Source organism: Lutjanus erythropterus, chromosome 17, assembly GCF_056507025.1.
Source record: "Lutjanus erythropterus isolate fLutEry1 chromosome 17, fLutEry1.hap2, whole genome shotgun sequence".
NCBI classification, from domain to species: Eukaryota; Metazoa; Chordata; class Actinopteri; order Lutjaniformes; family Lutjanidae; genus Lutjanus; species Lutjanus erythropterus.
This window is the reverse complement of record NC_139333.1, coordinates 12923008-12948482: the sequence shown is the minus strand read 5'-3', so window position 1 is coordinate 12948482 and position 25475 is coordinate 12923008. Positions and strand designations below refer to the sequence as shown.

The 25475-nt window shown below is 39.6% G+C and overlaps 2 protein-coding genes across 2 annotated transcripts; one reads left to right on the top strand and one right to left on the bottom strand.

Moving 5' to 3' along the window:
* The first annotated feature begins 1606 nt into the window (after window positions 1-1606).
* Window positions 1607-14197, top strand: rhot2 (ras homolog family member T2). The gene is made up of 19 exons (XM_084741450.1): window positions 1607-1809; window positions 2808-2866; window positions 3758-3839; window positions 3978-4021; window positions 4691-4744; window positions 4867-4919; window positions 5229-5337; window positions 5524-5625; window positions 5760-5858; window positions 6873-6981; window positions 7080-7200; window positions 7436-7520; window positions 7659-7804; window positions 7921-8021; window positions 9805-9935; window positions 10078-10158; window positions 10250-10372; window positions 12107-12309; window positions 13478-14197. The coding sequence occupies exons 1-19, from the start codon at window positions 1773-1775 to the stop codon at window positions 13593-13595; spliced, it is 1857 nt and encodes a 618-aa protein (XP_084597576.1). The 5' UTR covers window positions 1607-1772; the 3' UTR covers window positions 13596-14197.
* A 1981-nt stretch (window positions 14198-16178) lies between these two features.
* Window positions 16179-17570, bottom strand: h1-0 (H1.0 linker histone). The gene has a single exon (XM_084741449.1). It carries the CDS (start codon window positions 17303-17305, stop codon window positions 16718-16720), a length of 588 nt encoding a protein of 195 aa, XP_084597575.1. The 5' UTR covers window positions 17306-17570; the 3' UTR covers window positions 16179-16717.
* Between the last annotated feature and the right edge of the window lie 7905 nt (window positions 17571-25475).

Below are 25475 nucleotides of genomic sequence, written 5' to 3'. Positions count from 1 at the left end.
GCAATCAGTAATGGACGATGTGTCCAATAATGCTAGGATTGTATATGCACACATACAGAGGTAGACTTTTTATTTTGTTTTTCCACTAGAATGATGGAAGTTTCTTTCTTTCACAAAGGCTTGAATTCAGGCTTTCCAATTTGAATGACAGTCCCCATAATTACTGGTACTACATTCAGAAATGCTGCATTCACACCGTAGATACCACCTCCATCACTGCTTTGTTGAAAAAAATGACACCCATTGCTGCAAACTCGGCTACTCACAGTTCAGGCTGAATTTGCTTTTTTACAACATTTTTTGTTTTACATATTTCTAAAAAAAAAGTGCAGTGTGTTCTACACATACCCTTACCACAAAAAATGTGTCAAATATTTGACTTAGGTCCCAATGTGCAACACTACCAGTGTTGTATATATACACCATGGATGATCAAGCAGTTATGTGAACCTTTCTCAGGAGGATGAGAGCATTCAGTTAAATACAAAACTGTATGGAAATAGAAAACAAGATTGCCCAGCAGATTGTTGAACATTATGGACCTGTTTTGATACTGAAATATGAGCAAACACTGGGACCGTGAAAAACAACAGCTATTGTGAAACCACATTGTTGAGAGCTCGTATTATACTCTCCATTTCTTTCTTGTTTGTGCTGTATAATACACATAACCTCTGTGTAATGGGCAAAACACCAATTCTGAAAATCTGTCTCTTTCTTAAGCAGAAGTGGAGGCTTAGAGAGCCAGGTGTTGAAAATTACCACAGAAATTTTAGACCGCAGTCTCTCAAAATGATGCTTTCATCATGAGTACCTTAATGTCAGGTTATACAATTTGCTCAGGCCAAAATTAGCATGTGTGTGCGTATCATGTCCGCAGAGGACTGGGGTTATGTTTCTGTCCATTTACAAAATCCTCACCTGTCAGTTTTACATTAATTCATTACATTCATGTTCTGTTCATTTTTGAAGCAGCTTCTGTCTTTTCAATTTGAAAAAAAACAGTCTGAATGCAGTGTATACTTGATGTTTGTATTTGTCTGCCGCTCCACCAACTTTTTGGATATAACCCTATAACCCTTTTCAATTACACAAACACAACCTTTGAGGCTGCACCTGAAAGATGTTGGCAGAGGACATTAGTTTTGATCTTTCAATAACATATTGGTGTACATGTGTATGATAATGCTCATGTTGTTAGAAGGGATTTTTTTTTTTTTACTTTGTAATAATAATCATCTTGAGTTTTCCACACAAAACAAACGAAGGGTTTATAAAATATGTTATAAATTAAACTGCCCAATGGTTTATAGATTTACACCTGAAACAATTAATCGATTGACATAAACTTATTTGGAAACTACTCTCACAGTTGTTTAATTCATTTTTAATGGCCCCAGTTGTTTCTTTTATGTTTGAAAATAGGTCAACGCCGTTTTCCTGTCAATCAATTAATTGGCTTGTTTCCTATTCAAAATTGTTGTTACAGTGAATAATTGACCAGGCATATTGCTGTAAATAGGTTAAGCTTTTTATGGGCAGTGTTGGATAGCAGAGCAGTGTCTGGTAGGGTGCAGTGTGTTCGTTGCTCCAGCAGAGGGCGTGTTTTCCCCGTCTCCCCTGTGAACCGGAATGATATGGTTTCACCTTGGGTGCATATCGCTGTGGATAGGCACACGTTTTATTGTAGCTAGAATTTGACATTCAAATGAAAGATAAATGTCACTGTAGCATTGCGGCGCGTCTGACTGTTCTTCAAACAGAGAGGAAACATGAAACAAGACGTCAGGATACTTCTGTTGGGGGAGCGTAAGTCATTTGCATTGACAGCCGACCACAAGCTAACAGACTAGCAAACATTAGCCGTTGAAGCTAACTTAGTAACTTGTAGCTGGATTTACCTTGGTTACTCCTGGCGGCATGGTGCCGATAACTGTCGTAAAAGGAAAATATGTGTCTCTGCGCTACTGATGTTCTCTCAAAGAAAATTATACTTTTTTAAGGAAATGAGCGCTTTCCAAATCTCAATTACCACTATGCTAACCTAGCTTAGACTAAACTTTGCTTACGTTACAAGTTGCGAACGGTCAGGAACGTTATCTAGTTAGCTTTAGCTACCACAGATTAATTAACGTGTTATTCATGTGCAAACCTTAAAAGATCAGCTGTCGCCCATGAAAGCCCCATTTCACAATGTAGAGATATAATTTAAATCTTTATTATTTTAAAAGTTTTCCCTTAGTTGGCTATCTATTAACATGATGCTAGCAACAATCTGGGAGTTGTTTTATGAATTAACGTTAAGGCTAACGTAATACCAGTTATCTTAACTAGCCTAATTAGGGAGGATAACAGCCGTTCATGTCACCATGGTTTATTGAACGTGGATCATTTTTATATTCCTTTAACTTTCTATAGAGGTTAATGGTTCAGTATAACAGAATTTAGGCGTTCTGTGGATATATTAGTGACATATTAGCTTTTCATATAGTGTATTTATTTTATTTATGTAAAAGGGACAGTGCACGTTTAATAAACCTTGATGTAAATGCACCTCTGTTAGCCAAGAGGTTATTTTTGGAGACCTGGACAGATTGAAATTACAGTTTAAAGGAGATACAAATATACAGGATATTACAGGCAATAATTACTGTTATATGCAATTTGTATGTATCAATAAACTTAAATTAACTGAGACCTTGCACACTACTTCACAGTCATAAAATCTTATTCCATACACTTGTGATGTGGCTTAGTGTCTTCTTTAGCAGCTACTCTCATCCTCTTCTTGTTGTCTCCTTCAACAGCCAAGGTGGGGAAAACCTCACTCATCATGTCTCTGGTTGGTGAGGAGTTTCCAGAAGAGGTGAGTATCAGTACAACTGTGACAGCTGCTTTGTTTTTGCTTGAAAATCCTGTTCACTGGAGGATGCGTTATCCCTGAAAGCAAACTGACAATTTGCCTCTTTACAACCCATTATGACCAATGATCACTAGTTATTTTTACCCTACACTAGTCGGTACTCAGCAAACTGGTTCATTTGCGTGCAGTTAAGATAATGAGCTGTTGATTGGTGCTGTTCACTTTGTGGAAGCTAATACAGTGTGAGTACAGGATGAGATATACAAATTTTTAGTTTAAGATATCATTGGCTCAGTTATTAAATTTTCTTTTTAGTCTGACTGGGAAGTAAGATTTGTTTCATGCTGCCATTGTGGTTGGACTGATCTGCTGATTCCAAAACTCAGTATGTTGGTTAAAAATCCAAAATGGTTTCTGTGGACGTTAGAAATTTCTAGAAAGTCTGAATTCATTGTGGGCTTTGCCACATATGTGTGACTTCTGCAGCATATTTGGGCTTTGTTTCTCATGATGAAATCAGCCTCCCCTGCTCTGTAATGTGTGGCCAGTACTGAATTCTGGGAAACTTTTGTTCCCTGTTTTTGTTTGCAGTTTTCTTTAGTTTTAGTACACTTGCTGGCAAATGTTTAAGATTGTAGTAAAATGTAGTTTATGACTCAAAATGCCTTGGACATATTGTCGTATTAATGATTAATACATTTGTCAGTGCTGTTGACACATTTTCCTCCAAAAGTGAAGACCACTTAGCATTTCAGCTTATGATTTTTATTTTACTAAAACCATAACTGTGTCCATGTGTAATGCAAAATAGGAAACGTGTATTATTTGAGGCTGTAGCCTGATTACGTGATGGTTGAGAGTTAATCTGGAGAGTTAATCTGCAATTTCTGTCAGGTTCCCCCCAGAGCTGAAGAGATCACCATCCCTGCTGACGTGACTCCAGAGAAAGTGCCCACACACATTGTGGACTACTCAGGTAAAGTGACCTGAAGGCTAACACGTAGCACCACCATTATTCAGTCCACAGTTTAGTTTGTTGGAGCCACAGATGATGCATGTGGGTCTGAATGGCATGACTTTGAGATTTGTTTACGTTTGCGCTTTACCCTGACAGAAAAAGAGCAGAGTGATGAAGTTCTTAGAGATGAAATCATCAAGGTAAGTACACCACACAGACCAGTCAACATACTGAACATCATCCTTTTTAACAGCTGAAACTTCTTTGTAAACTGTCATGAGAAATCCAAACCACTGTAGAGTGACTTGAGCTGGAACAGTCTTGAGCAACACTGTGCCACCCCTGATTAAAAATAGCAAGTGTGAGTCATAAATGAATCTTATTGTTTGAGGTTGTCATAGTTTTGTTAAGGCTGTTTCTTGGAGGCAGAGCATTTAAGCCTTTTGACCAACACTCTATAAACGTCCTAAGCCTTATCTTAGTCAACATAGTTGTTTCTCAAGCTCCATGTATTTTTTACATAAACTCTATGGCACTCAGTCTCTGCAGTATCATGAAATTAAATTATGGCTGAGCAATATGACCAGAATCTCAGATCTCAATGTAGGTCATTTCATATCTAGATAGGTAAGGCTACATATGATATAGCACATTTTTTGTAAATTCAGTGAATAAACAGTTGACCACATGGAAAGGCCTATTTGAGCGGAGGAAAGATTTTTTGATTTTTCTGTCATCACACACTATATATTGTCATATTGCACAGCCCAAAATTAAGAATTATTTCTGTAAGATTTTGATTAAAAGTATTAAAGGTTTATTGAATTCTGTTGAGTCATTCTCACCTGTTATTTCTCCAACCTATTCAGGCTAATGTGGTGTGTGTAGTGTATGATGTCACCAACGAGGACACGATAGAAAAGGTAGTAACCTGCTACTTGGTTTGTCTCATACTATTCAAGCATTCCACATACTGTGTATCACATTTACTCACTGCATTTAAAACAAATTACACTTTTGTCATATGCTGCCCCTTGTTTTTCAGATCAGAACTAAATGGATACCGTTAGTTAATGGAGATGCAGAAAAAGGGAACAAGTATGTATCAGTTGTTACTTGGTGCGTTTTATCTGGCCCACTGATCTTTGCACTCCTTCTTGCTGTCTGCATGTACTATTGGCAGACTTGGTAATTTAGGAATTTGAGGCTGTTCTTAGGTTTCTCTAAGTTGCCTTGAATAAGACGTAAGAGCGTCAGCAAAATGTGGGGAGTGTGTAGCATTTCGCATTGCTTCGATTTCAGTTGATTTGCATCATATGCTGTATTGCATTATTGTGATGTAATTTTTATACACAACATATTATGATGGTGTTTGTATTGAGAGTTACTCTGTCCCTGTTATATCAGAGTTCCCATCATCCTTGTTGGAAATAAGTCTGATCTGCGCTGTGGGAGTTCCATGGAAACCATTCTTCCCATCATGAACCAGTTCTCTGAGATTGAGACGTGTGTTGAGGTGAGGCTGAACTCTCTCACAAACTAACTGCTAATCAGCAATACACACCTGCTAACCTTACCACTGAAATACACACATGGTTACCAGGTTACACGCAAATATTTACACATGCACACTTTATCTGGCTTTTAGATGGTTGAGATAATTGTATCTGAAATCCTCTCTCTGCTCCTTTTTTCTTTCAAGTGTTCTGCAAAGAACCTGAAAAACATTTCAGAGCTGTTCTACTATGCACAGAAGGCAGTTCTTCACCCCACTGCACCTCTTTATGACCCAGAGGACAAACAGGTCAGCCATTTTTGGAAATTTGGATGCCAACTGTGGAGTCAGCCTGTCTGTCTGTCCCAGTCTACTAATTTACATATGTGCAAATGATTGGTTGAATAATAATACAACTTTTGTCCTTCACTGTTCTTCACCAGCTAAAACCATTGTGTGTCCGAGCCCTTAGCAGAATATTCTGCATATCTGATCAGGACAACGACCGTATCCTCAGTGACGCTGAGCTCAACAGCTTTCAGGTGCCAGTTAAATCACTCAAAGGCTAACACCAGTACTTTTCAACCTGGACTATATTTTGTGTTGTTTTTTTCATCGAAGTGACTAATGGGGATAACAATGTTTGAAATTGGTCCAGTATTGAGGAGAGCTCTGCAGCTGTCAGAAGAGAAACATAATCCCACCAGGGAACTGTGTGTTGTCAAAGTACATTCACTAAAACGTGCTTGTTTTTGTTGTTACTCTAAGTGTCTGAAAACATAATGGTGAGGATGGCTGCAGAGACGGACTGTTTTTTTGTTTTGTTTTTTAAAGAATTGCATACGCTTTGTGTAACCAGAAATTATTGGTTACACAACTGGTTAACTAACCAGGCTCCATTTGGAGAAACAGTAATTTTGACGTCTTCATCAACAAACACAAAACAAAACTCACTAAACACTTCTTGGCTTGTCTCAACATCTTTGGTTGTGTCAAAATAAACCTTCAGTTCACTGCGTTAGATGTGTAAATATCAGGAAAGTGTAGCAAGAGGGAGGACAGACATCAGAGAGGCAGCAGGAGAAACGGCATGTGTAGCCAGAATATTTTTAAATCAACCTCAGTGAATTAAGGTTTTATTTCAAACAAATAACCGGAGTTGGTGATTGCTGAAAAAGTAGAAAGTTTTTGGTGAGTTTTTATTTTATTGCTGTTGAGTTTGAATGAAGATGATGATGTTTCTGCAAAGTGAGTCTGGTTAGCTCAGTAAGAGCAATGAAACAGCTGTTTCTGATTGAACAACAATATTGTCAGACACAACGGACAATTACATTATAGTTTAGTTTTGCTTCTGTCAGCTGTACTGCTCTCCCTTAATACTGAGCCAGTTTCGAAAAGTGTTCACTCTATTAGTCACTTAGACATAAAAACACGGGAAAATAGGCTCCAGGTTGAAAATTGCCAAAGTTAACCTTTAACATGTCATCTGCTCAGTTCTTACTTGAAACAAAGCATTTTGTTTGCAGTATTTTTATTTATTTTTTTTTTTTGTGCAGAAATCTTGTTTTGGGAATCCTCTGGCATCTCAAGCCTTAGAAGATGTGAAGACAGTAGTTTGGAAGAACACAAGCGACGGGGTGCAGGACAACGGCCTGACCCTAAATGGTAAAAATCACCCATGAATGAGAACATGAAACTGTAAACCATGTTGTTGCAAGACTGCACTGTACTAATGGCCAGGTACTGCGTCTCTTGTTTTTCAGGTTTCTTGTTCCTTAATACATTATTTATCCAGAGGGGTCGACATGAAACCACATGGACTATTCTCAGGAAGTTTGGTTATGACGACAACCTTGAGCTGACTGATGATTACCTTTACCCTGAGTATGTCTTGTGATGCTATTGTAGTGTCACAGTCAATTTTGCCATAAATTTTTATGTTGCTGATAACCATAGTAATTACAACAGTAGTACTGTAGAGTAAAAGTGCATCCTTCTCACATCTAAGTCTAGCTGTATTTCTCCTGTGTTTCCATTTGGCTCTGTCTGTTATGTTTGTACACATAAGTCAGGAATGCCCCAGTATGGGATTATAAAATGATTGTTTTTCTGTTTTCAGTCTAAAAGTTCCCGTTGGCTGCACCACAGAGCTCAATCATTTAGGTCACCAGTTCCTCCAGCGGCTGTTTGACAAGTATGATGAAGTGAGTAGCAATCCTCTCTGTGTTTTGTCACAGTGTCCCACTGGAAAGTAATTTTCCACTAGTGGATCTCAGTTTTCTACATGTCACATACTATAATGGTTTCCTTGTTTTGAAGAAGTTACCTGACTTCCCTCTTAGGACAAAGACTCTGCACTGTCACCGACAGAGCTGAGGAACCTGTTTTGCGTCTGTCCCTACATGCCATGGGGTGCAGAGGTCTATATGACGGTCCCGACAACAGACGAGGGCTACATCCCTAATCACGGCTACCGCTGTCAGTGGACGTAAGTGTCTCACATGATTGTTAATGATTTCATGCGATTGTAAGCATGCACTAGGTTTACTAAACTTTTGTGCACTTTATGTTCAGCAATGTATGTTCTGCACTGTTCACATGCAGGCTGTCTGCATACCTTGACATCCACCGCTGCCTGGAGCACCTAGGATATCTAGGCTACCCTATCCTCACTGAGCAGGAGTCACAGACAGCCGCAGTCACAGGTGTGTGTTTTGTGATTGATTTTAGCCAGTCCAACAAACAGCATGTAAATAAGAGAGATTGAGACCATCTCCCTATGCAACATGGGAGACATAATCCATATCCTCTCTGAAAACTTCAATTCCAGTCTCATAGTTCAGTATGGTTCTGTAGGAGGATTACTAGTCTTAATCCTCTCCACTGTAGCCTGTTACAGTTACATACATGTACATTTGTCCTTGATATGTGAAGGAATAGAATTTGAATGGCGAGTTTGCTAATTGCATGTGTGTTGACACATTTATGCATGCATAGCTTGAAATATAGTGCATGTCAATATGGCTGATGTGAAAAAGGTGTGCATGTGTGCGCACATACGTTAAAATTGATCAAAAAGTGTTTCTGTCTTTACATTATTAAAGCTCTCTCTCACACAGTCTATTGTCTGTGTTGCATTTGAGTATATGCAATGACCCCTTGAACAATTTCCATAAATACAAATAAGTCTTAAGAAGACAGTGGTAGTAATTACAGTGAGTCCAGTAATTGGCAAAAGTACAGAGGCGTCTTGTCTGCATCTAGGTCTGCGACTGTTGCTAATTGTGGTTGATCCTGGCAAATAATCACAGCAAGTTTTTTAAACTGTGGGAATCAAACATGGTCTTAATGATAATTATGCTTAAAACTTACTAACTGTTGGAAATGTTATTGTGAAGCTGGTAACTGTTTCATCCCTAGTTTGAGCTAGTGGTAGTCCGAGGTCAGTGTGTCAGGAAAGCTTGGACAAGATTGGAAAGTGTGATGTAATATGTCTCACTGCTGCTAATCAGATACTGGACAGGACCTTCAGGCCAAACATTGCAGTTTTTGTGCCATTAGGGGCTATTGCCCAACATTTTGTTTCTCCACTTTTCTTTTTTTCCTTTTTTTTTTGCCATATTTAATATTATGTCTACATGTGTTATGACTGTTATTTGTGTTTTCTCTGACTTTAAATATGTGATGTTGTGTTGCCTAACACAAACTGGAGTGACCTACCCAGCACTTCAACAGGTGTAATGTTCATCTGCATTACATTCTAAACCTACTTGTTTTGCCTTGTAGAAACCCACCAGCTGCCACCAGAGGTCACTTTATCTGAAGTTTAAGTTACTTAATACAGAGACTGTTTTACTTTGGTGTGAAATAAATATAATTCAGTTTAGAAGCCTTCATGTAAACCGTCTTTTTTCTGTAATAAACGTAAAACCAGAGAGTGTGGGGTATTGGGTTTCTGTTAAACTGGATCAACTTCTTAGGAGGGAAACCACATTTTTTGTAGGCTGGGTCTTATTTTTGCTGCCATTCACATGTTTATTCACAAGCTTTATTGATGAGATCTGAGATTTAGGAGCAGCAACAACACAGAGATAAACAGGTCAGCTAAAGTGACGTTTTCTACCGGCTGAACTGTAGCCTGTGTGTTTTGTTTGGTGGCCAAGACAAACCAAACGGTGATGAAACTGAAGAGAACAGACTCATTTGTTGCCATGTAGAAGAAATGAAACAACAGCTCCATGTGGCAGCCTGGTCTTTCTCAGCTGGTGCAGGAATTATTTTTTCTGCTTTGGCCTTTTAATGATGATGATGATTAGCTCACAAATGACGTCTATTGTACTGAAAATCAAAGACCATTTTTAATTTCACCATTTGGTGGTAGGGCAGGGGTTCAGCTGTGTTCTTGTAGCTAAGGTAGTATTCTGACAGAATGGCAGCCCTGTGTGCATTTTGTTTATATTTTGTGTTTCTGCTTGTTTGTGTGTGCAGTAACAAGGGAGAAAGAGGTGGACCTGGAAAAGAGCCAGACACAGCGGTCAGTGTTTCTCTGCAAGGTGATTGGACCGCGGGGGACAGGCAAGACAGCCTTTCTCCAGGCCTTTGTGGGCCGCAACGTTGTGGTACGGCACCATCTGCTAGTCTGAGGCTGAAAATACTAAATGTTGTATTATTAAACTGTGATAAACGTTAACTGGTGTGCCTCAATAGCATTGCTAATGCCAAGTGATTGTTTTCCTGTTTTTTCTCTGTTGCCTTCTCCAGAATAAAGGAAATTCCAGCAGTGCCTTCTCCCCCTATGCCATAAACACTGTCCAAGTCAGCAACCAGGAGAAGTACCTTATCGTAAGTAGCTCCCATCCTGGTCTTAATGCTGACCCCCAACCTCTGACCCTGACTAAAGCCTGACCACCACACTCTTCTCCTCCCTGTGCAGCTCAATGAGGTGGATGTGGAGGTGGAGTTCCTGAAGGCATCAGATGCCTCCTGTGATGTTGCTTGTCTCATGTATGACTCCAGTGACCCACATTCCTTCAACTACTGTGCCAGTATATACAAGGTCAGTGGCAGCAAACGTTACAGGAGCACTTGAAGGATAATGCAAATATTAATTTATTAGGATTTTTAGACTGTGGCATTCATGTTGGTTTAGGGCTTGGCAATATATATTGTTACATATGGCCCAATTTATGTGGGTTGCCAATCTACTTGACATCGTTTGTGCTGGTGTTTGCACACTGTCGACCTAGTTAATAATGCAGTATCACAGCTCACTTTGTTGCCTTAAGCATTTCCCACCACTTGTTTTTGTAATTATAAGAACAAATTCAGGAGAGTTGAAAATTTCTGGTTGTTACATAATCCATTGTATCAAAAATAGGATGAGATGAATACTTATTTATTTGTGTGTTTGGGAGGTACAATCATTTCATGGTGCACAGTTTCAGTGACTGCAGTTACATGAACAAATTTTTAAGAGGTGTTTTGATGCCATTCATTCCTTCCCAGTTTGGATTCCAATATCTGAATTTTGCGAACCATTCTGCTACCAGTGTGTTAATATAATAGAAATACTTTTTTTTTTTAAACATCTTTGTACCTTAACCATATATGATATGATTGTTGTCATTATTGTGTGGCCTGGCTCAGGTCAAACCTTTTGTAAAACATGAACAAGTACTTACAGAGAATGAATACCACAGAACATGACTTCACTATCCTGAAAAAAAAAAATAGTAGTAGGGTCCTGTTTCAGGTGTTAATAAATTATGTGGTGTGTATCAGTGCATAGACACGTGCTTGCCAGTTCTAGCATTTCAGACAGTATTGGAGACCATTACGATACTGGTGTCAGTATCAGGACAACCCTCTTTTTTTCTTAGAAGTGAAAAACAGTGTCCACTGAAAGTGTGATCTTGAGCACAAAACAAAATTATAAAAAGTACCCTATTAACATACACTGTATAAAGAACAACTCTAACATCTGCAATACACTGAATCCAGCAGTGCAGAACCAGCAAATGAGTGAGACAGAGATGTGCTTCCAGCATAATGATTAGTTTATTGATGTGTGTTGTAGTGAAGCAACAATTCCATCTGAAAATATTATTCTAGTTATTAAACAGGAGAAGCCACCTTCGGCTCATGCTGTGGTTCAGAATCTCCTGGAGACTAGTAAACTTCATTTAACCAAATATCTTTCCTATTGGAAAGATAAATATTTTCAATAAAGCCAACATGCGGTTGAGAAGATGCATAAAGACAAAATAATAAGAGAGACAATAATGTAGATTTTCAAAAGAGCTGTACTCTAATATTCCGGATCATCACTGTTTTCATGCCAAAATGTATCTGTCAAAAGAATTATAAAGGAATTAAACCACACCCTACAAAAGAAAATGGTCCCCAAATTGAGTATTTATTTTAATCAGTGTGTTTAAAAGATGATATTTTAATCGTCTTGTCCTGCTAGTCTCATTACTAGCAGAATAAAAGGCTCTGTATAAACACTTACTTTCTTGCTTGTTTACTGCCAGACAGTTGAAACCCACAGAAAGACATTAGTGTCTACGCCAAAAAGTAAACTAAATAAACAATCATTTCACCTTACAAATTTTGACAGATCTGTGTCTATGTACAATTCATGATGAAGTGATATAGACTTTTCCTCAGTTTGTTTACATTGATTATGTTACATTAAGATTACCTGAATTTCTCTAGGATTCCCTTGGAAACAAGGCGCATCTTTTTTCTCTCAACTAAGTGTTCACTCTTTATCCCATATCTTATTTAGCAACATTACATGGAGAGCAAAATCCCGTGTGTGCTGGTTGCCTCCAAGGTGGACCTTCCTGAGGTCAAGCAGTTCCATGGGATGACTCCAGCAGAGTTCTGTTATAAACACCGACTGCCTCCACCGCTGCCCTTCTCCAGCCTCCTCCTCGACTCCACCAGCAAGAACATCGCCACCAGGCTCGCCTGGGCAGCAATGTACCCGTACGTTCTCATTAGACAAACTACCTCTCATGAGTCGAATCAGACAGATCAGATAATGAAAACCCGGAAAATGAAAAGATCAGTCTCAGGGAATGTTGTTTAAAACACTGCAATATTAAAGGGATAGTTTGGATTATTTGAAGTGGGATTATGTGAAGTTCTTCTCTCTAGTCAGTGTATTACCTACTGTAGATTGTGGTTGACAACGCTCCCAGTTTTTAGAAGCAGAGAGGAGTACCAGAACTGACACTAAGCAATGTACTGCTGTGGACAGCAGCAAAAGGAATTTTAGCCACATTGTATAAGCCAAATATCACTCTGCTACTATCACCAACCAGACTCCTTTGGCAAAATCAGTCATTTTACCTGGCAGAACACCAGTGTCCCCAAGCTAACGCTGCCTTGATCTGTTTGTTTGTTTGTTTGTGTTATCGTGTGATTTTGGTCAATCTGAACTATTCTTTAAAAAAAAAAAAAAAAAAAAGTCTCACAGTGACACAAATTAACTGATCTAGTTAGCGATAGACCTACAACCTCCGTGTTCTGTGAGGTATAATTACTAATTTAGCCAAAGGAGTCTGTTGGCTTTGGAGAGAGCGATATCTGGCTTATATAACAAGGGTTGCTGGTCCGAAAAGGCTGTCTAAAAGCAAGGTAAACTGGTGGAAAAACTGTAGATTTTTTACATGGGCCTTTTTTTATGTAGCTGAAATATGTCTGTCCACAGCAATACTTTGCTTAACTTTCTACACCTGCACTGCACTTTCCCCAAACCCCAGGTGTGTCAACCGCCGACCAACTACTAACAGACTGAGTATCGATAAGTACCACTACGACCCCAGAATCACAAGTCAGGTTGAGGTCTGTAGGGTGACTTGGTGAAAGCATATGCCTGTAACTGAGAAGAATGGCGGGAGAGCGTTGTGACTGGTAGAACATGTCCTTGAAAAATGTAAGCGATGTGGGACCATTCTCACTGCGTTAAGACAACTATTTTGCATTGTTACACAGGAAGATGTCCAACTGTCTTGTATCATGAGACAGCCCTACTTGGAATAATCAAAACTATCCCTTTAAATGGTGGTAGGGAGTTTGTTTTGGCTGTGGTATTAGTTGTGTGTTGCTTTGTGTGATTGATCCTTCATGACTTTTTTCCTCCAATCTCCAGACACCTGAATGGTTCAGACATGAGTAACACATCATTCTGGCTGAGAGTGGCATTGGGCTCGGCTGTAGTTGCAGTTTTGGGCTTCGCCGTCTACAGAGCCGTTGCCAGACTGAAATGATCAACAACCACCTGAGCTTTTCTTTTTACCCACGCTTCCATCCATCCATAAAGACCAAACCTCCGAGACCAGATCCAGAACCACGGCAGTCTGAACTCGACCTGGCCTGCGTCACTTCACTTTACACCCCGAAGGCTCCCAGAAAACTCTTCATCTCTCTTCCCTTTCTCTGTCTGACTTCTTAATTTTGTCCTACCCTCTGACTCACTTGATCGCAATAATCCAAAGGCAATTGGAAGTTAGTGATCATATTATTCCTTGCGCTGCTGTGCCCAGCTTTATCTGCCTTATATTGTCCAACCAGGCTATGTAGGAGTTAGCCTATCAGCGCTCAGTGCATTGATACATGAACTGTTCATGTGCAAACAGGTGCTTTATCAGCAGAGAGGAAATGCAGGTAGACAGTTGTGTCTCATCTATTGCTTTCCCCTCAATTATCTGTAAAGTGTTTGTGGTGAGATTGGAGAGTTTTTATATACATGCAGTGTTTCCTAAGCATAAAATAGAAAAATGCCAAATTGACTGGACTGAAGAACCAAAGGGGGCAGCACAGCAGACATCCTGATTGGCTGCCACTGAATCTCTTGCTGGAACTCTTCACTGAACACTTCCTTTGGATCATACAACCACAGATACAAAATGTGCATATCAGATTTGCCAAATAACTCCAGCAGCAATGAATAATCATAGCATGTGATTTGCCACTTAGGCACATTATTTTGCCTGACAATTAAGCATTTTAATGTTTTTAGCAGCTAGGCCTCCACTGATCTGCGATGATGGGGGGAGAGGTGCATGAAGAAAAATGGCAAAAATGGCAGTTTGTTAACTCATAAAATATTTTCCCCTGTTGAATGGGGCCAAGCAAACTTTAAAAAATGACAAAATGTGACAGAAAAATCTGGTCAAATTCATCTCTGCTTCCAATCAGTTTCCCTCTGTTCACATTGAAATCGAATTCATTTTGAGTGAAATAGAAATAGATGGTAATCTGTGCTGTTTTTCTATTTACATACACCTGACACTGTGCATACACTTTGACCTTGTTGCGTAATCTGCCATTGTAACGTTTTCCAACATGAATTGGTCATGTTAATGTCCTTTTTGTTGCTTAATTTAGCTGGGGACCTGCTATTTCTGCAGAATACACTTGTGTGACTTTTAAAATATGGCTGTTTTCTTACTTGAAAGTGAAATGATTTAGATGCTTAATAAAAGACCAGACCAGACTGGGTGGGTAACTTTGCCCAAAAGACGTTATTGTGGCTGTTGCGGTGAAATATACACTGTGAATGTTTCATGTTAATGTCTTGACATATCAGATTTCCAAGATTGACCACACACATTTTGGTTTAATTTCTGTGGCATTTTGAGTGTGTAGGACACGTTTAAAAGTGTTTCACATGCCACATCATAATCACAAAATGTCTGTTCCTAAAAGTACTTGGTCTGCTGCCTTGTCAAAATCCATGTTCAGTTGAAGGAACACCAGTTACTACCATTTTGCATGTAGAATCTCAAGAATGCGTCTCAGCAGCGTGCCTCAGCGAGCCTGGGTGCTCTGCTTTGATCGTTCAGCCTAAAGCTGTTTAACAAGGTTAGTTTGATGCTTTTACACCTATCTTTAAAGACGATAATGAATAACAGTGCGCAGAGGATAATTTGTGTGTGATCTTGACTTTCATCATCAGTTTGACTCCACTCCTGCTCCTGACGTCTCAGTGTCAAATATAGTGAGGACGAGTCGTCTGTTCTTGCAGGACACCACAAGATGTCAGTGTTGCATTTCAGATGAGAGGCAGGGCAAGCAAGCACAGGGGTGTGTCTGCAAGGCCGCCTCTTCACTGCTCTGCAGCCACTCGTACGGAAGGTGGATGCTGGGATTTTGAGTGTAGTTTCATGTAGAAAATATGGTCTATAACTGGTGTCTATAAACTTTAAAGTGCAGTATTCGGAACAGTTTCTAATTACACAGACCAGTTTTTTTTTTCTTTCATTAAATTGATCTCTTTTCCATGTTTACCGCCATACTTTTCCCTTGAGGGACTTTATTTGTGTTCTCTTTTGTGTCCCGGTAGAATCTTTATGGTCTACAGGGTTTTACTTCATATCACCAAACTGTCCTACATAGTTCTTGTCTACCCCCGTCAAAGGCTGGTGAAACTATAAGGTAATTCAGTTATTGCCATTGCCTGATTATATTGAACACTCACTGCTTTTCATGTGACTCCCGTGATTCTCATTTTATATCCTAAGTTAAAACATTAACATTTTTGTCTTATATTTACACCCATGTGTATCCTCTGTGCATCAGAATATCTTCCCTCTCATTGCAGCCTCTATATGTGGGCTTTGTTTGCACCATCGTGGTGCGTAACGGCCATAATTTCAAGCAGTGATCTTAAGAGGTTAACATATCTAAAATACCGTATATATGCAAGTTAAAATGGTGGAGATATTCTTAATGTATACGTAATACAATGCGTTATGTCTGTTAATCTTTGATATGCTAAGAAATACATCTGTTCACCTCGCCATGCGTATTTTACGCATGCGTAAAATGCGCACAATAAGTTAAACACATTTGGTAGAAGATGACAAAGGTTTATTTAATTGCAGTATAAACAGTCTTTAAAAGTGACTGAACACAGTGAGATGCTTGTATATCATGAGTCGTCTCAGTCTGAACATGAGGAAATATACAGAATGAAGCTTGAATGACAGCTACAGAGCCTTTAGGAAAATCTTGCTGACGCCTATGGTCTGTACATTGTTAAAGGCTCGACAATGCGCACCATTGACACATTTGTATTATCAGTATGACCCCGTGCAGTAACAATAACTATCAATAGTTAAACTGTATATACATTTTTTTTTCCTTTTCAGCAAGACCCTAGACTAACTTCTGTGTATCCAATGATCAGACAGAAATGGACATTGTTATTATTAACGCCAAATAAAAATGCTCACAATTATGTCTACAGCATCTATAGGCAAATAGTGCAATGGAAAGAAAACTACTGGTAAAAACAGCTTAAGTTTGATACCTTACAAAAATAATACATATACGAAAACATTTCCTTAAGTATTTACAGTGATTTTGTCTCAGATATTGTCCTTTTTTACTTCTTTTTGGCTGTTTTGGCCGCCTTCTTTGCTGGTTTTCCCTTGGGCTTGACTGCCTTCTTTGCTGGTTTTGCCTTGGGTTTGGGTGCCTTGGGTTTCTTGGCTGCTGCCTTCTTGGTTTTGGCCGGTGTCGCCCTTTTCGCGACCCTTTTCACTTTTTTTGCGGCTGCCTTCTTGGGCTTCTCCGGCGTCTTTGCCACCTTCTTGGGCCTGGGCACCTTCTTGGGTTTGGGGGACTTGACTGCCTTCTTTGGTTTGGCAGATGCCGCTACCTTGTTTGCTTTTTTGGAGTCCTCAGGTTTGTTCAGCCTGAAGGATCCAGACGCACCAAAGCCTTTGGTCTGGCGCAGGTCTCCGGCTGCCACCAACCTCCTCAGAGCCAGTTTAATCTGCACATCAACGTTGTCGCCCACCTTGTAGTTCTTCTTCACGTACTTCTGGATGGACTGGCGGGACGCTCCACCCCGGCTGGCGTCGTGAATGATCGCCGCTTTAATCATGTCCGAGTACTTGGGATGAGAGGCAGGTTTCTTGGGCTTGCCTGCCTTTTTGGTTTTGGCCGGAGCTGCCGACGTCTCTGCCATGGTGACTTTTCCTTTGAGTTAGTCGACAGAAAAAAAAAAAAAAAAGTCCTGGAGGTGTAATTTCAGCCGGCTCAGCTGGCACACCGGAGCGTCAGAAACAGCAAAATAAATGCACGTAGAGAAATAAAGCTTCCCTCAGACTGTCCGAGTTGGGCAACAAAGCGATACTTTCTGCTGTTTTAGTAAAAGATATTGTTATAATTGTCCATACAAAGTAACGTACCGTTATACGGGATCACTTAAGTGTCTTATTCCACAGGCGCTCCAGTGAGCCTATGAAGCCTTTCTGCGGACGTGATTGAGAACACCAACTGCCAGCAGCTGATCTAGCGGACTCCATGGAACTGGCGCCGTCCCGTTTGTGTTTCTTCATCCTCCAACTCCTGACAAATATAAAATCTGTGGCGGAGAAGTGATCGACAAAACACTATGGGCTGATAGCAGGGACATTGGGCTTCACGGGGACACACTTGTTTTCCTTCATCAGCGCCGGCGAACAACTTTTATTCCAGGAAAACCCGCTGGAAGTAACGCGTGCCGGGAACAATTTTGCACAATTCGCGTTAAATTGACCCAAACAGACAGAACCTGGAGCAAAATCATCCAATGCATATCGAAATTGAATCTATGCTCACATGGATGCACGCTATTTGATCGGTGTAGGACGCCGTTTTTGCTTTTAATACATCGATACATTTTCCCAACTAACACAGTCCGGCCATTGACTTTGAGTGACGTGGTCGAGATTATTTAGTGTTAAACCTCCTATAAATTAAATGTCACATTATCTAAGTGACAGGTGACACTTGGGACGGTAATGTGGGTTTATTTATGTTGGAATGCGGTGTTTGGCTTTGCTGTGTTTGCTGGTTTTTGGGCAGAATTGCTTATAACTGTCACTATGGCAGTCGCCACTCGAGCTCCATTGTCAGGAAAGTTGCCAACACCTCCAAAGATCAGGGATTCTGATACCGCATCACAAAATTGATCACCACATTTCGGACAGTGATGCAAGTGGCTGCTGTGTGACCAGGTGTGAGTCCAGCTGCGAGGGGGACTGCAGCCGACACCAAAGTCCTTCAATATAGGGCGCAGTGATGCCTTTCTTTTGTTCAGGAACTGGCGCATCACACCAGAGTCAATAACAGGTTTGACATTTGGCTCTCCTCAGTTTTATGAGGGTCTCTGCCGCCTGCCCTAAGTAACAAAAACCTCTCAGATAACAAACTTTACCATAATTCTCCTGTATTATTTCTTATTTTAATAGCAGGTCTAATGTCCCTCCCTGCAACGCCATTTTGATTCCTACATGAAAGTCACAGCCACTGGAGTGGTCCTTTTCCCCGACTTTTGTGGCATGATTATCTGAGTTATTAGGCACTATTTTTGGATAATAACCAAATTTCTGTCCACATCCACCACATCATACTGAGTGGTGCAAAACAAGCAGGCACTTAGTCAGAGAGGTGGTCCTCTACATTGCACACTACATTGTCTACTGCCTATTTTAAACCAATAAAGTGGATGAACTGTTGTTCAAATGACATTATGCCCAGTTACCTTTATATTTGACCTTTTTTCACCTTTTGTATATTATATCCGAATACTAATGTAAATAATGAAATTAAGTTACATTTAGTGAGAAACATATCTCTGTCCACCTGTGTCCTTACAGTGAGTTGATGACTGTTGTGTGTTTTTGGTGTGTGTGTGTGTGTGTGTGTGTGTTTTAACAAGAAGGTGGGTGAGTTAGTGGGTTAGTGAGCACGGAGGGATTGGATGAGTGAAATCGAGGAGGGGGAGGGAGGGGGGAGAATGAAGGAGTGAGTGTTTTTTTTTTTTTTTTTCAGCTGAACTAAAGAGGGAGGGAGTAGATGAGAGGGTGAGTTACACTATATAGCACAAGTGCACAGAGGAGGGAGGGGGAGTAAATAGATGACAGGGTGAATGAGTGAATAAAGCGGGTAAGGAGAGCTGGAATGACTGAGTGAATAAAATATGTGTGTGGCGCTATTCATGAGTGAATAAAGAAGGGATGGAGATAATTAGGTTGTGCGCTGCCTGTACGAATACAGTATAAATATGGTAATGGCTCTGTGATAACAGACATGAACAACATGCCTATTGTTTGCCGCTCCTATTCGGGCCATGTGTAAGCAGGGACATCTTCGGCTTGTTTTGGTATTTTTTGGTGGAGGGGTGCGGGGGGTATTGGTCCGTTGTTTTTGTCACCGATTGTCCAGAGTGATGTGTTATTGTCTTATGCCCCGTTTAGGGAAGCTGTGGTGAAAAGCAGCAGCCAAACACAGACTTCTCCCCCGGTTAGACCACTCCCTTCATCCGCCGACAGAGGGACGTCCTCCACGCTGACTGGACCTCCCGAGCCCCGCTCAACCAACGCAGCAGCTCAAAGTAATTATCACTATAATGAGATGTAACTTAATGACCGTTTTATTAAGCTGCTTTGCGGTGCGTTGCCGTTTCATAGGTGACTGATAATTGGGCATAATTTATAGTTATCCAGTTGCTGGTGTTGAATTGTCCCTGCCAGAATTTTACTCCACACTGTGTTTGTTTTTTTGTTTTTTTTTAATTTTGTTCGTAATTGATGTCTTTGTGGTGTGGCCTCCCACATAGATATCTGATTTATCAATCTGCAATTATTGTGATTATTAATTAGGGCTGGGCAGTATTGTCACAATATCAATATGCGTAGGGCCCAACCATTGCTGGATTTTGGGGGCCAATGCCAATTCTGTTCCTAATATCAGTATTAGGAAGAGAGAAAAAATCTGATAAAAATATATTGCCCAACATTCTTTATACAGAATTTAATAAGAACATAGAATATGGACATTAATAGTTTTTGCAATGATCCCTCAGAAGTGGGCACTGAAACAGTAAAGTTCAACCATCATTTATTAATAATTATCAATAACTATAAATACATTAAAATATATAGAGAGCAAAATATATGTATATATTAAGCCTAATTCAAGAAAAGACATTAAATACACAAAGGATGCTTCCTATGAAGCTAACAAATAATAACAATCTGCATTAGGTTCTGTTAAAAAAAAAAAGTTTTCACAAAGGTACATATTGAACAAAATATATGTACCAGTATAGCCGTCAGACTAGATATCATTTTAGATTTTGGATATTGTTATATTGTATTAAAGCATACATGTTTTTACTGGATTTAAAGGCTGCATTTCAGTAAAGTGATGTAATTTTCTGAACTCACCAGGCTGCTCTAGCTGGTCTATTATTTGCCTTTATACACTACATCATTATATCCACATGACTGATGATTATTTATGAAAAACTGTATTGTGTTAATACTATGTGAAAGGGTCAAGTCATTCCTATAATAGTTTCACAATATTGATGTATAATGTACTACTCACTGACACTTTCTCTTGGAAATGTAAACACAGGTTTATTTCATGATTTCATGGAGAATCCAACTTGATGGCAGGCATCAAGAATAAGGACATAGAAATAGCTGATCTTCTTGCAGTGGTCGTAGGTCATATGAGCCGCTTTCATAATTGTTTAAAAACTTGTTTGTCCACATCCTTTAACATGAATCCAAAATATTTTAGCAAAGATACATTGATCTGTTCATAAACCCTTTCCTCAAAAACACATTTAATTTACACAACATTAACAAAAGGCTACCCATGAATCCTTGTGCAATCACGCGAGCTAGCCAACCTGTGAAATCACTGTGTGGCACCTGTCCATAACAGTGAGCCACAATGGGTCAGTTTGTAACTTCTCCAACAGGACACTTTGCATACCCTCCACCTCAGAAAGTGAAAGTGCAGAGGGTGAGGCTAATGGAGCTAACATTAGCCGTGATACAACCGCTGCTGACTTAGTAGTTACATGTAAGAGCCAACAAGTGAAGGCCCAAAAATATTCAATGTAATACATGTAGAAGACTGTCCCTGCTCTCTCTCTCTCTCTCTATCTGCTAAAGGCTCGCATCGCCCAGACCTATGATTTATTAACCGTTTCAGTCATTTTTCAAGCACCACTTCTGAGCATGTCATCACGCTCAGTTTTGATGATGAAAGTGAAGTGATTGATCAAGAAAGTGCCTGGTAATTATTTTAAAAAATGAACTACTTTATATTTATTTCAGTACAACAGATGTCTCAGTGAAGTAGTATTGGAACAAGTGTGATATTCCTCATGACTTTTTTGTCATATATACACTCATCAACTTGTGCTGCCAGCACACTGTTGTCAGTGCTTCCCAGTTTAATCTTTAGTCATGCCAATGTCTGAGGTGCAAATATATTCAGGTTATATAATTCTTAACCCAGCGCTGGTTTATTTGTCAGAAGTTGGAGTGTCGAGTAGGAGGTATATTACACATGAATTTAAAGAAGACAGCTACACCGTCGTGTCAGGAGTGTTTTTAGCGTTGCACATCTAAATTTATCTGATGCCAGTTTGTAATTTTAGCTGCCCAAAACCCTCTCATGTCTCGTCCTGCCTCTGGCCCAAGGCATTCTGGGTAACATCACCCACCATTTCACTACTGAAGGCCTCAGTGTGCTCCATATCTGGGCTGTGGATCAGCTGTCAAAATGTCCAAAACTATCCACCACAGGATCACATTGTGCTCTGCTAAAAGCATTCTTTCTGTGGCGCTTTGATTTGAAGACTGTAGTCGTTTGCTTTGGGTTTAAAAGTCAGATAAGGTTAAATTAAATCACATCTTTTTTATTTACTCAGGTGGGAAGAAAAAGAGGTCAGGAGACGGGTTTTAGATAAGATCATTTCTTTTTCAATGGATCCTTTTCTCTACTTTCATAATTGCATCTCACAAACTATTTTATTGATACTTTACACATGTTCTGCAAGCAGCATCAATTCCTCATACTACGTACTAATCCCAGAAGATTACAGCTAAATCACTCTTCAAACAAAATGCACAAGTCAAAAGCTGTTCAGCATTAATACTGTATATGACATGCAGAATGAATACACAAGATACCAATCCTCAAATGTTTGCTCATAAGATTTGTTGTTGTGTGCATTTTACTCACACATTTTTATAGAGATGAACGGACTATGTATCAAAACAAGAACGACATCACTCTTTGACAACAATTTGATTTTATGTTGTTTCAAGGATGCAGATTTGTGAGACCCTTTTGGTCTACTGCTGTATGAGTTTGTTGTGTGCTGTAGGCAGCTACAGTACCGTTTAAATATAAAGTTAATATTTTTTGGTTTTGACCACAGAAGAAATGTGAGTCATTCCAACTGTAATCCTACATGCTAAAATGTGCAGAGGGAAAATCCCTATGATTTATTATGAAGTAATGTAATATCAAACATAAGTATCATTTACACCAGGGACACTGGGGTCATGTCTGTCCATAACACTTCTTGAAATGGCTGATTTTGTCCCTTTCTGTCTTAAAAAGCATAATTTGATGGGGCTTAGATGTGTTACTGGCATTGTTCGATTAGCTGACTTGGTGTTGCAGGTGTGGATGTGATGGATGACTGTTATTTGTGCTGTCGATGTTGGTTTGCCTTTAATGCTGCGTATCTTCGCACTGTCGACTGTGTAGTAGCCAATGCTATGCCCTTTTATGTTTTTATGCATTTTTTCCCCAGACTGTAATTATCTATTCTGACCTCATACTATTACATTGCCTTTTTAAAATGCTTTTTCATCCAAGCTTCTTATGTCCCCATCACTTCTCAACACAAAGCAACATTGTTTTATAAATGAATAAACTTGTAAACAAAGAAGATGTGGATTTTCTGCCAGCAATGTTATTCAGCAGACGCCAAATTTGTTTGTGCAGTTGTTAATCACAGTTACACTCTCACAGATCTTTACTACAGTCATGAAAAACAAATGACAGCAGCACCACCTAAACTGCCAAAACACTAGATATTTCTTCTAGCTTTAGCAACTTATCCAACATCATTTGCATGGAATATACCAAATGTGTTTTCATTAATACGTACTATCATCTGCACGTGTCAGGGTGTCAAATTGGCTCCAACCTAGCAGAAAATACAAGAACATGTATATTGAATAGTTTAAAGTAGTTTATCGACACAAAAAGATAGGAAAATGATTTGTTTTAGAATATTTTTTGCATTGATATATGCATGTGCACAGTTTTAAAATGCCAGTTGTGCCCTTGAGCTGGACATTGTGTAGTTCAGCTGCCCGTTACGCTGCCACAGATGAAACAGTTTGTCTCGGTGATTAGACCTGTTCTAAACAGTGCGCCACGTCGAGACAACAGAAAGTGAGAACAAGGCATTGACACAGTCGCAGTCTTAATACACTCGTCCTCGGGCCAGCTGGGGTGTGAGCGCGCTCTGTAGAGGTACTGTTTGTGTGTGTTCGGGGTTTTGACAGTTGTGACAACACTTGGATGCGTGAGCAGGTGTCAGCGGCCAAGTGCCGCGCTGACTGCTGCACAACTGAGCCAAGTCAGTTTGGCTTGTACTCAGGCGCTCTTTATGAATGTCTTACTATTCCCCGCTCCGAAACAACCCGCCTTCATTTCTGTATGTAGAGCAGGTAACTATTTCCACAATGTCAGCTGTCAAACCGCCTCTCACATGACAGGCTCGTCATTAAACGCAGTGTGTCGGAGCACCTGTGGGCTGTCAGTCAAACCAGCAGTGATGACTCCAACAGAAACCATTGTCTCTCATGCTCACAAGATGACACAGCATTTTGGTCCAACAGTATAAATGGGGTGTTTTTGAACAGAGGCGCTCCACTGAAAAATAATCAGTAAGTTATTACATAAACTCTAAAATGCAGAGCTGTGAAACTGCTTTCAGACGCTGTAAACCAACAGTTACATGTGAGTTGATAAGATGTTATTGATACCAATGACATTTTCTATTCTGTTCATTGGTCTGATTCTTTATCAGTTCCGGTATTGATTCCTGATGAATTCTGTGTGTGGGGGGAAAAAAAGTAGGCCTGAACAGGTCTTCAGTGTCTTTTTATTAGTCTAGAAACAGAGTACAGGGTTTCTACACTGTACGGAAAATTATGTTTTTTATTTTTATTTTATTGTATGATTTTAGTCATTTCCAGGTGTGGACAAGTATGGAAAAAAATGAGAGTCTGGAAAATATTTTTGTTTCCAGACTATTTCCTCTACTCTGAATTATTAAAATTAAATTGATCACACAGCAAAGGCTTTTTGTTCATGGCATTTAGAGCAAAATATTTGCCGCCAGGCTCAGGCCAGAGCGAGATAGATGTCGAAAGCGATCTCTTCTCTCAGGAAACCATACCTGAATAAACAATCCTGCACAGACGCCATAAAAATTATATTACTTAACATTTTTCCCAACTAATTTTTAGTTCTGTTTGATAAAATAGTCTGAAAATATGGGGGGAACAGCAATATAATATTATTTAATATGTTAAGGAAAAAATATAGTAGTATACTGTAGGTAGCACCAGTTAGTCCACTTCTTTCTTTGGGCAGAGATGTTTAAACAGTGGAATGTTGTCCAACTTTCTACGTAGGTAAGTTTTCTGAGGGCTTACTTGCCAATCCCAAATATAAAGCCTGGTTTGCTTTAAAATTGGGAAAGAAAGGTAGTTGCAAACTTCGTGTAAAATTGTTTGACATTTCCAATATGTGGTCAGGGTTTCTTAGGGGTACCCAGTCTACGGTGCCACGCAACAGTCCTCTGGAAATTGGTATTTACATAATAAACCCAGCTGTTTGTACTCAGAAGTCATATATATATTTTAACAAGCAATTCTGGAATTCTTTGAAAAGGAACCCCGGGTAGAAAAAAGCCTCGCCGCCATGACTCCTTGTCGCAACAAGACATTTGTTTTGCAGCAAAAACATGCTGGTATTGATAAAAGGAACTGATAAGCTCCGAGGCATATGATTCAGATGGATCTAACAGTTTGGAGCTGGTTCCTCCCCACTTATGCAACATATTGACCACAAGCTATCACATCTGATTTGACACTGATACATTGCTGTTCAAGAATGCTACATTTAGCCCTAATCCTGACATTAACCCTTGCCCCTTTAATACTCAGAGACTTAGGCAGAGAGTGCATGAATAACTGCTGCAACAGGTTGCCACTAAACTGGTTACATCTGTTATGTGAATTGTATGGAACTATTAA

Coding starts and splice junctions, on each gene's coding strand:
- rhot2 (XM_084741450.1), top strand. CDS start 1,773: ATGAAACAAGACGTCAGGATACTTCTGTTGGGGGAGC. Junction 4,022..4,690: donor TTAGAGATGAAATCATCAAG/GTAAGTACACCA, acceptor CAACCTATTCAG/GCTAATGTGGTGTGTGTAGT. Junction 10,373..12,106: donor ACTGTGCCAGTATATACAAG/GTCAGTGGCAGC, acceptor TATCTTATTTAG/CAACATTACATGGAGAGCAA.
- h1-0 (XM_084741449.1), bottom strand. CDS start 17,305: ATGGCAGAGACGTCGGCAGCTCCGGCCAAAACCAAAAAGGCAGGCAAG.